General features: G+C 38.3%; 1 protein-coding gene across 5 annotated transcripts in view; it reads left to right on the top strand.

Annotated features, from left to right (window-relative positions):
- Window positions 1-11,701, top strand: part of Ghr (growth hormone receptor) — a 232,160-nt gene extending 220,459 nt beyond the window's left edge. For all 5 annotated transcript variants that reach the window (XM_035440588.1, XM_035440586.1, XM_027401385.2 and 2 more), the window contains 4 exons: window positions 3,934-4,099; window positions 5,868-5,958; window positions 8,489-8,558; window positions 8,757-11,701. In XM_035440588.1, the coding sequence (XP_035296479.1) occupies window positions 3,934-4,099; window positions 5,868-5,958; window positions 8,489-8,558; window positions 8,757-9,731 (1,302 nt within the window). In that variant the 3' untranslated portion in view covers window positions 9,732-11,701. The remainder of the gene's footprint in view (window positions 1-3,933; window positions 4,100-5,867; window positions 5,959-8,488; window positions 8,559-8,756) is intronic.
- Window positions 11,702-12,128: the final 427 nt, after the last annotated feature.

The raw sequence follows: 12,128 nt of genomic DNA, 5'->3' as shown, positions 1-12,128 counted from the left end.
CTAACATCTCACCAAACCTCTAAACCCCTAGGCCCTGGTGATCACAAAGGTGATCTACTTCTGAGCTCACCTTTGCTGATTCCACATATAAATAAGATCATGTAGAATTTATCTTTCTGTAACTGTCATATTTTATCTGAAGTATTCCAGCATCATCCATATTGAGAAAAAATGATTCATTAAGGATCATAGTTTTTTTTATTCCCTATATATCCCATTTTCTCACCCTTTTATCCATCAATGGGCTCAGGTTGATCCATATTTTGTCTATTGTGAGTGATGCTACCATTATCATAAACAGGTATATCTTCAACATACTAATTTTACTTTGAATATAAAACCATTAGTGAAATCACTAGATTATATGGCAACTCTATTTTTAATTATTTGAGTGACCTCTATACTCTTTTCAATAGTCACTGTACTAATTTTCATTTCTATGAACAAATTAGAAAATTTTGTCATCAACAGTCTCAGCCTTTTGTGAATGCTTAGAGTTACTTGCCTGGAAAGATAGGCCCACCGATAGGAGTGGGAATGTTATGGGAATAACTGCTTTCTGCTTAGAATCAAAGCCTTCTGCACAAGGTAGAACCCATGCCTGACATCATTTGCTGAGTCAAAATAACACAGCTGGCTAGGTTATGAGCCCTCGAAGAGAACCTAGTACCATTATGCTTCTAAATGGACATAGCAATTAACTGCCCCCCCTAGTTATTATCATTCAACTCATAGATTAATACAGCTCTTGACCTTCATCAGAGAGGCTTCTTTTTTCAATAGATGGTGATTAATACAGAGAACCACAGTCAACATACAGAGGATAAGAGGCAGCAGAGCACTCAGCTCTGAATAGAACATCAGTATCCTACCCTCTCCTCCCAAGATTCAAAGATTATTGAGGAAGAAGGAGAAGAAATATTAGAAGAGTCTAATGGAGTAGATGTCTCTAAGGAAACTATTCCCTGGTCATGACAATGCCGTTGCACACGTGAGCTCATAGCAGCTGGGACTGCATGCAGCAAAAGGCTTAGACGAGATCATGCCAGCCAAAATCCCACTGTGGATGGGGGAGAGGTTCCCACCCCTGCCTGAGAAGCTCTTGGCCACTATGACTGCTGGGAGAGGGACAGTCCGTTTTCTTCAGGAATGGAAGGTCTGAGAGGCTAATCATGCTCCAGCAGGTGGTCCCATACCTATGCACATAGAAGCAGTAAATAGACTGAGTATTGAGAGAGAGAGAGAGAGAGAGAGAGAGAGAGAGAGAGAGAGAGAGAGAGAGAGATCACTCTAAGTTGGGAGGGAAAGTGGTGGAGGATAGGGAAAGAAGGGGAAGTAGGTTTAATCAAAACATTACAGGCATTTATGAATAGTAAATAGAATTTTTTCTCATTTTTATTAGTCAATGCTCAGCCATTAAAGGCCAAATAAAATATTTAAAGGAAACTTTTTTTATATCAATCGTTTCCAATATTTTTCTTGTCTCAACTTTGCCTGTTTCTGCTCTTACACTTGGCATCTGCTTCCTTTTGCTACCTTTGGGATTAGTTTATACTTTTTCTAGTTCCTAGAGGTATAATTTGTGTTCCTTATTTGATGCAGCTGAAAGTTCCCTCAGAAAACTGTAATATAGTGTAGAAAGATATACACAATTAAGTTTGAGCAGTAAAATCTAAGCAATCTAGGAAGTGTATTACATCACAGACTGGTAGTGCTGGCGGATTGGCAGTGTCTGTGGTGTACAAAGCTCTCACTGGAGACAGGAGAAAGACAAGATGTCCCCACTCAGGCCACTGCCAGGGTAGGTACAGTGGGAGTCAAATGAAAAGATTTCAGTTTGGAGCTGCAGGTATGAAGTGTTGAAGAAAGGCAGAGGTGGGAGGGTGGTATGTTTATCTCTGGGTTTTGCTATGTGGTTATTTACAGTTGGTAGTGAAATCTATGAATAATACTGGTGACAATAGCAGAGAAACCAGGCCTTGATCCAAGCATGAAACACAAGTATTCAAAACTACTTTATAAAAAACAAACAAAACAAAAAAAAACAAGAAAGTTTAAAATTCAGAGTTCTGCTTTAAAAAAAGCATTTTCAGCATACAAATACTGCATACAGCTGTGTGGTGTACATCTTTAATTCTAGCACTCAGGAGGCAGAGGCAAGCGGATCTCTGTGAGTTCAAGGCCAACATGGTCTACAGAGCTAGTTCCAGGACAGCCAGGGCTGTTACACAGAGACCCCTGTCTCAAAAATAATTAAATTAAATTTAAATTAAAATTAAAAAAAACCTGCCTATATTCAGCAGCTCCTGTAAGAAGATGCACCCGTCTCATGTACACATAGAGAAAACAGAGCTTTGTGAATAGAAACCAACTGGGGTAAAAGACAAAGTTGCTTAAGATGCTGAAGTCACAGCTTCTGACTTAATAAAACAAATTACAGGGTTTACTCATGTGAAAATCCATGCTTCTGGAAAGGGGCAGCATTGAGTGTTTTCTATAAACAGGAACAAAAAAGCATGTTGAACACTGCCAGCTACAAAGGTGTGACTTAGAGGAGAACGCTGTGTTAATGTGGATCTTGGGTCTGCCGATCTGAAAGCAGTGTCTAATAGGCTAAGACTCTAGTCACACTAACTTTCAAAACTGTGAAACGCTGATGCTCGACGCCCAAGGTCTGCAGTGACTTTCTCTTATATGCATTTTCGGGGGAAGATGTGACTAAACATCTGTTCCTCTAGATAGGGTACCAATGACGACAGATCCCTAAAACTGTTCCACCTAATCCCAACTTACCATACCAGTGAATTCACTGAGTGCATATACCTACAGGAGTATATATGACTCCAACGCAGCTACACTCACAGGGTATCCCCCAACCACATAGATGATGAATGCTGCGTCCCGGCTGTTGCCTGCACAGCTTGCAGGAGGCTAAGGTGATTGGACAGTTGCCTCTACCTAGCAATAATTACTGCGCAAATAACCCTTGTAGAAGGGCCTTGTGAGTCATCTAGGTTTCATGAACTCCCAGCCTTCTGAGTTTTGCTTACTTCCTAAGTCTGAAGACCCTCTTCCCAGGAGATAATGTTTCCATTTGGAGAAAATAGCTACACAATACCTTTCTATGCAGATTTTTGAGCAACAGACTATCCTGGGGTAGGCTTAAGACTTCTGGCATAAATAAAGTGTGTAGATGCTCCCAACAAAATTATTTGACATTTCAAGGCAACTATAGTATTTCTAGGACTATTTCAAATCCCGTGATTATTAATAAATGACTAGTCAGGCTTTCCAGAAAATGCATATTCTACAGATATATAATTCGCTTGTGGCCATAATTTGCTTTGGTGTGGAAATGTGGGGTTCCCTTTTCTAATATATTGCTCCATACAAAACTGTAATGCCCCAGATAAGTAGATAACATATTTGTACTCCTCTGTATAGCTCTGCCATGCTTAAGTCTTAATTGACTAATGACCTAATGACCTAAAGCAAAGACATAGCTATATTTCTTTTTTATCATTTTTTATTTGAATTAGAAACAAGATTGTTTTACATGACAGTCCCAGTTCCCTTCTCCCTCCTGTCCTCCCCCTACCACCCCACAACTAAAACCCTCCCTATCACATACCCTTTCTTCTATTCTTCACCTGACTCAACCTTTATAGCTATATTTCTTTAAGCAAATGTATATCTTTGGGTTTATACTAAAAGAAATTTGAGGATTATTATTATCATCATTTTAACAAAATTATTCTTTACATAATTTGTCTCAGTGTATTTCATTTAATAGCCAATTCCCTATGGACAAGTTAAAATACTACTCAATTTCTAGAAACCCTGTGTGAAGAGAAAGGGGAAAATACTTGAAGAATTTGTGAGTTGAGTTGTTGATACCTGAGGCTATACGTTCTCATATTTTTGTTTTGCAAGACGGGTCCTTTATGGTCAACATCAGTCCCACTGTACTCGTTGAGACTGGAAAAAGAATATGAAGTGCGTGTGAGATCCAGACAACGGAACTTTGAAAAGTTCAGCGACTTCAGCGAGGTGCTCTACATAACATTTCCTCAGATGAGTGCATTGACATGCGAAGAAGGTAAAGTGTGGGCAGGGTGGTTAACTTGCAGCTAGCATGACTTTTGGCAATCCAGCAGCTAACATATGCCTACACTGTTGGTATATTGTCTAGGTCAATATACCCCAGTTTCATATATCAGGGGCAAGACACTGAAGTCACTACTATCTGTAGAAAATGTATGCACTGGAAAAAAACAAACAAACAAACAAAAAACAAAAGGAGGGACTGGAGAGATGGCTCAGTGGTTAAGAGCACTTCCTGTTCTTCCACAGGACCCAAGTTCAATTCCCAGAACCCACATCAAGAGATTGACAACCACCTGTAACATCCGCTCCAGAAGATCTGCCATCTCTAGCCCTTGCTAGCACCTGCCCTCACATGCACACATACTCATAATTAAAAAATAATAAAATAAATTTTAAAGAAATAACAAAAGGATTTCGTTTCCAAATTATTTGCTTTAAGAAAAGTCCCGGGGCAGGTAGAAACTCAGATAGAGGAACACAGTGCTTGTTCCCGAACAGTAAGATTCTAAGGGAGTGGATTTTTGCCTTTGTTTATTTATTTGCATCTGTATTTCCAAATTTTTCTACAAAGTGTTTGTTTTGCATTTGTATCTGGAAGAAACAAGGTTATCTAGAGTTTGGGATGAAATGGTGGTGCTCGTGGATTTGGGGAAGTGCAGATGTGGTGTAAACCTAGAGAAAACCTAGTGAGCCATGGGTTAGTCATATTCATGGGACACATGAAGCATTTGGAGATCCTACACAGGAAACCCCAGAGATGACTCTGGATTTCTAATTGTAGTTAACTCCTGCCTTTGTGGGAGAATATGGGGAACCAACCTCGAAGAACTTGGGGGAGGGGCATTTAGTAATAAGGAAAGAGGTGGAGGTTTCACAGACAAATTCTCCCAGTGCTCATAAAGTGTACTGATATCTGAACAGCCTCAGTACAATGTACATAAACACATAGTTTTAAAGCTATAACAATGTGTTCTGTGTGCCTAAGTATGTCACAGTTACTCTGCCCTCATAATTTTGATATAGCCTCAATGTAGAAGCTAAAAAAAATCATTACAGTTTAAAATATCAAATGGGCATTATTTACTTAAGTTTAACAAGCAACAGTTTCTTCTTGGCACTGAAGCCGTAGTGATACTCCTCAGACATTGAGACATATGAGAAGCTTACAGGTTTAGCTTTTTTGCAACCTGTTTGAAATGTGATTTTGCTTTTGAACTTTTTTTCCTTTTTTCTAATAATGTACTTTTTAGTTGCAATATAATTACATCATTCCCCCTCCCTTTTCCTCACTCCAACCCTCCCATTCACCACCACTATCACCACTACCTCAGTTTCTCTCAAATTACCCACTTCCTTTTCTTTTGTTGTTGTTGGTTTCAAGACAGCGTTTCTCTGTGTAGGTCTGGCTTTCCTGGATCTCACTCTATAGACCAGGCTGGCCTTGAACTCACAGAGATCCATCTGCCTCTGACTCTCATGTGCCAGGATTAAAGGTGTGTGCCACCATGCCCAGAAGCCTCTTTTTCTTTAACTGTTTTTACACACATACATATTTACAGTGGACAAGCATGTTGTATCCTTAGGAAAGAAAAAAAAAACCAAAGTCATTCCATTTTGTTGCCATGGTTATCAAGTGAAACACTAACTTTGCCATATGAATTCAAATTAACAAATATTTTCATGTGGGAAAGGACAGTGCAATGTAAATTTTGCTTTAATTATTCATAATTCTGTTGGTGAAATATTCTTTCCTGTTTTAGATTTCCAGTTTCCATGGTTCTTAATTATTATCTTTGGAATATTTGGAGTAGCGGTGATGTTATTTGTAGTGATTTTTTCAAAACAGCAAAGGTAGGTGTAAAACACTGTCCTTGATATGTTTTTGCAAGTTGTGATCTCTATGTGTACTCCCCCGTGTTGTGGGAAAATTTCTTTTGTACTATAGGAGTGGAAATTTTAATGAACTCAGAATACTATTTCTGGTTTTGCCTTTACCACATCAATACTCAGTCTGTAATGTTAACCTTAGAAAATGGGCAGTTTAGATCGGGAAGTCTTATGTAGCACATGAAGACGTTTGCACTAGTACCTGTGTGTATGTTGACAGTACTTTCTTATGTGAAGAACTCCCCAAAGGGACTCAACAAGTCTCCCCTTCACATCAGAACCCCACAGTATCCCCGGAGCTTTGGCAGAATCTGTTGCCATCATCGTGTATCATCTAATTTAAACAACAAATTGAAGCCACCTGAACACTTCATTCTAAGACACTTTCAAGTTTATTCATAAGGTGTTGATTTCAAATAAATTTGGGTTCCAGGTAAACTATTTGGCCATCCATATTTTACTTACATTTGTAAATTCAATCCAAATTCCTTCCAAGTTTTAAGAAATTCTATTGTACAATTTCTTGGAGTCCAGAGAGTTGAATGCAGCTATTCAACCACTGCTGTTTGAACTTGTTTGTACCTCTTACCCTCTCTGAAAGTCCACATTTTTGTGTGCAACATTGTCTTTTAAATCTTTTTGAACAATAAAATATCATTTTCCACTTGGAGAAACATAGATTGCAGAAAATGTTTATGCAACATGCAGGAAAAATAGTGATATTGTTTGTCCTTTGTTTACATTTAAGTTATTTTCAGAATCCCATGAGGTCATGAGCCTCTTTCTAGGACAAATGTGACTACCATTTTTAAGATTCTCAAGAATCGCTTGGTCTTTGCACTGCAAGTCCTGTCCTGGAATCCCCTCAGTTTGGGGCCATCAATAGTCAGTTGCTCTATGTAAAATTGAAATCAAGTTCTTCAGCTGAAGTCTAGAGGTATCAGTGACTCAAAATGGAATATAGGCATATATGGTATGGGCTTTTAGTTGTTGCAGCAATCCAAAATTCTCCAACCTCAAAGTTAGCCATACTCAAGATAGAATTTAACTAGAAATAATTCAGGCAATGCCAGTATTCTTGAGTGCTAAGAATACTGAAAAACTACAACTGAATGAACTCCATTTTCAGTTTCATGTTCAATTTTATCATGTAAATGATGGGGAAAGCAAAACTCACTGCATAATTTTGTTTTGAACTTAGCTTATTTTTTAGGCCACATTTCTGTTTTGTGAAAACATCTACTACAATTGAAACAACAGGGTTTTCAGTTGTTTGAAAAAATAAATATATCTTCAGAATTTTAAGTAAGGTATGAACTTGAGTAATGCCAAAAGAGTCTAATCAATGGATTTGTGATAATTAGTCTATAGAGCTAGTGAAATTCCAAAATTTATATGGAGTGGTAGTAAATAAAATTGCTATGTACATAAAACCATTCACCCTTAACACTAGTTGTCCATATCATGTCACGAAAGCCAAGAAAATATGTGAGGTTGTCTAATTATACTAGCTTTAAAAACATATCAAATGAAATATCATGCTCTCAATAAATAGGATTTAAAAGATGTGTGTGTGTGTGTGTGTGTGTGTGTGTGTGTGTGTGTGTGTGTGGGTGTATTTTACTTTGTTTGTCCAGACCGATTGATTTTAAACTTCTGATTCTCCTGCCTCCACCATTCTTGGTTTTGTGTGGTTTTAAGAATTCAACCCAAGGCTCTGGCATGCTAAGTAAACATTATACCAGTGGTACTCAGTCATCGCCTCTATTCAAAGGTTCTTTTGTTTTCTTACTACTTTTGGTGGGATCAGGAGACAAAGCAATGGGTCTCACTGTGATGTTTCCATGCATAGACATCATCATGTTTTCTTTTTCCCTCCCATCCCCTCCCCCACCAATCTCCTCTCCTTCTTTCTGGCCTCTCCTTCCTCCCAACCAGACCTCCCTTCTGTTTTCTGCATATTTATCACATTTTCTTCCCCATACTCTGCATTCCTCCAGACCTCTTCCTCATCTCTCAGGGTCCCCTGTCTACTTTCATTTCCTACCTATATAGGAATAGAGAGAGAAATTGAAATCTTTGTTCCATATCTTCTTGGTGTCATATGCTTTTAAAGGTGTCTTATTTATAAGTCACTTGGAAGTTGACTTTAGACAAAGTTAGACTCCTCACAGACAAATATTGAAATTGGCTATACATCAAAAGCACTAAGCAAAAAAAAAAAAAAAAAAAAAAAAAAAAAAAAAATTAGAAGAAACCACATCTATTGAAATTATTTTAAATGAAGGCTTTTTGTGATATTTTTCTCCTGAAACTTTTGTCATCTGCTGTTCAGTACCTTCCCTCTCTTTCTTATATTCTCATATAACTTCTATACGTTATAAGAATGCTTAGAAGAAGTCATGGTATTGCCTCTATTTTATTTCTACCTTTTGAAATAAGACAACATGTAATCTTTAAGATATGTAAAAATAAAACCTTATTTGTTTTCAAGGATTAAGATGCTGATTTTGCCCCCAGTCCCTGTTCCAAAGATTAAAGGAATTGATCCAGATCTTCTCAAGGTAATTAACTCTTAAGTTGTAGATCATTCAATTGAGTAATACCTAAAGAATACTATCCTCTGTTGAGAGGGTTTGGGATTTTTATTTGGTTGGTTGTTGTTTTTGGTTTTGGTTTTGCAAGCTCAATGCACCCTATTGAAAATTATTTAATCGTTTGGAGTTGCTTTTCATAGATCTCCACTTTCTATCTGCTTCTAGGAAGGAAAATTGGAGGAGGTGAACACCATCTTAGGCATTCATGATAACTACAAATCTGACTTCTACAATGATGACTCCTGGGTTGAGTTTATTGAGCTAGATATTGATGATGCAGATGAAAAGACTGAAGGGTCAGACACAGACAGACTTCTAAGCAATGCCCGTGAGAAATCGCTCAGTATCCTTGGAGCCAAGGATGATGATTCTGGACGTACCAGCTGCTATGACCCTGACATTTTGGACACCGACTTCCACACCAGTGACATGTGTGATGGTACCTCAGAGTTTGCTCAGCCACAGAAGTTAAAAGAGGAACCCGATCTCTTGTGCCTTGACCAGAAGAATCTAAAGAATTCGCCTTATGGTGCTTCCCTCGGCTCTCTGCACCCCTGCATTGCCCTAACGGCGGAAGATAAACCACAGCCGCTTCCGAGTAGTGAAATTGAGTCAACCCACCAACCTGTCTCTACACAGATAAGCAGTACCGCTTCGCTGGCAAACATCGACTTTTATGCCCAAGTAAGCGACATTACACCAGCAGGCAGTGTAGTCCTTTCCCCAGGCCAAAAGATTAAGGCAGGGCTAGCCCAGTGCAACACACAGCCACAGCCGGAGGTGGCTGCACCCTGCCAAGAAAATAACAGCATGAACAGTGCCTACTTCTGTGAGTCAGATGCCAAAAAGTGCATCGCTGTGGCCCCTCACTTGGAGGCCACATCGTGTGTAAAACCAAGCTTTAACCAGGAGGACATTTACATCACCACAGAAAGCCTTACTACTGCCCGGAAGTCCGAGACAACAGAGCTTGCTCCGGATGCTGAGATGCCTGTCCCAGACTACACCACCGTCCACACTGTGCAGTCTCCACGGGGCCTTATACTCAACGCAACTGCTTTGCGTTTGCCTGACAAAAAGAAGTTCCTCTCCTCGTGTGGCTACGTGAGCACAGACCAACTGAACAAAATCATGCAGTAGCCTTTCATATATTTCAATGGCAAAGAAAAGGCTGGGCATGAATGCCTAAACCAAAACCATGTTTAAAATCTGTGTTGGGAGAGTGTGAGGGTGAGTGTGGATTCTAAAATACCTTTTCCGGAAATGTTGAAACATTATCATAAAGCAGAAAATCAAGAATGCTTAACCAGATAGATTCCCATTGTGAATTATAAATATTTTTGAAGAATCGTCTCTAAGACTGCTTAGTGGCAGTGATTGTCTGTATTGTGGGTCTTAATTTTGTGATACTAAGCATTAAATAGCTGTTTTTCATGTATGTAAATCATGTTTTTTGGAAAAGCAAAACAATCAGGTAGCTTTTGCAGTTCAGGAAATTGAATGCAGATTATTATAGCACAGGCTAATTTCTTTTTCTCTTTTAAATAACTGGGAACTAAAATTCTAGGCGAGAAAGTAAGGCTAGTTTGGATATGTAAAACATTTATTTTGACATAAAATTGATAAAGATATTTTTAGTAATTTACACTTTAAGCATGGCTGTTTTATAATATACTACACACGCATTGTAGTTCACAATGATCCATCCAAGGATGTAGCAACTACAGTGTAAAGAGGGTTTAATGCTTTGGTCAATGAACCTAAAGAAAGCCAACAAGTTAGATTTTTTTACAAAGCCCTTTTTATAACTCCTCAAATTTCATAACTCTACAATGTCTAATAACCTGCATTATTGGAACAAAGTCATTTTAAAGGTTTAAATAAATATTTTTTAATTTATAAAATTTAACAATTTTTATACAGATCAACATACTACACACCAAACAATAACAGACATGATATTAACAAAAGAAACCCTTTCTTCACCAAATTTAAGTTCAAGCCACAGGGCTGCACTCTAAGAGAAGTAGAAGTGATGGTGGTGTTACTGGCTAGGATGTGGAGGAGCTGTCAAAACACATGGAGAGGGGTTTGGGGAGCCCGGGGATTGGGAGAGGGAGACTCCCACACCCATGCAGGACTGTCTCTTCAAACACAACTTGGTTTCTATAGTCACCTAAGAATTAATACATACAGAGAGAAACTCACCTGTTGAAGCACACTGGATAAAGTTAACCAGGTAACAGAATAGAAAGTTAAAGGCCTAGATCTTTGTTTCACAGCCAGGCACATACTTCTAATTCATGGCAAAAAGGGACAGAATAAATGAGTTTCCAGTCACAAAGGACAACTCAGTATTTACACAAATAGCAGAAGTTTTGTCATCAAACCTCTCATAAGATATATTTTAAATAGTAAGAAGAGATTCATCACTTCTTATTTACCCCTAGGAAGATTAGTCTCAGACAGGCAGAAAAACACCCAATATAAAAATCGCTTTTTGATTCCCAAATAACATACACATAGTTCTTTGCGTTAGCCCCCTAAAAAGATGTATGAGAGAAAGAGGACTCTCAGCCCACTGAAGAATACTTCTCATTTTAAGTATTTTTTTAAAAGCTTGAAACTTTAAAGTTTTAATGGTATTTACCATTTTGCTCAGACATCTGTGGGGAAATAGGCTTAATGTTTAGTGGTTTTAAATTCTCCTTCACAAAGGAGAGACAGTGACAATCTAGCATTTGGTGTTTAAGGTTCACTGTGTTACTTTGTAATAGATTTTAATAGATTTTTCTGCTACTTTGCTGCTATGGTTTCTCCAATGGCTACATGATTTAGTTCATATGAAATATCATCAACTTAGAATCTATTCAGCTTAAAGACATGTGTTTTGATGAACTATCTTACCATTTCACCATAGGCTGACCATGTTTCTATAGCCAAAAATAGCTAAATACCTCAATCAGTCCCAGAATGTCATTTTTGGTACTTTGCTGGCCACACAAGCCATTATTCACAGTATGACTAGTTGTGTCCTGCAGTCTATATTTAACTTTCTTTTATGTCTGTGGATTTTTCCCTTCAAAGTTCAATAAATTTATTTTCTTGGATTTCTGATTGTGTGTTTCTATTCATGCCAAAATGAAAGCACCCTAACCTAGACTCTGTGCTGAGACTAGCACAGTAAAGGACTTAGCAGCGTTAGTTTAAATACATCAGCAAGTGGTTAAGATACTCTTTGTCTTGTATGGACTGTGTCCTTGCCATAGCTACAACTTCATGTGGACAGAGACTTACAGAGCCATGATGTGAACACATCAGAAAAGTTAAATGGTGAATCCAAGTTGATGTGGGGTATGTAGGAAATGGAAAGAGGGAGGGGTTTGACATTATGTCTAAGCTACGTTACTAGCTTGAGCGTGTTACCTGGAATTGAGGACCACAATTCTCCCTGGACTCACATTTTGACAGTCAGTCATGTTGACTACTTGTCATCATAGGAAGCAGACAATACGTCTCTTTATTAGTTGCTTATCT

This window comes from Cricetulus griseus, chromosome 2 (genome assembly GCF_003668045.3).
Source record: "Cricetulus griseus strain 17A/GY chromosome 2, alternate assembly CriGri-PICRH-1.0, whole genome shotgun sequence".
NCBI lineage: Eukaryota > Metazoa > Chordata > Mammalia > Rodentia > Cricetidae > Cricetulus > Cricetulus griseus.
Note: the sequence above shows the minus strand (reverse complement) of the source record. Positions and strands in the feature narration are given on the sequence as shown.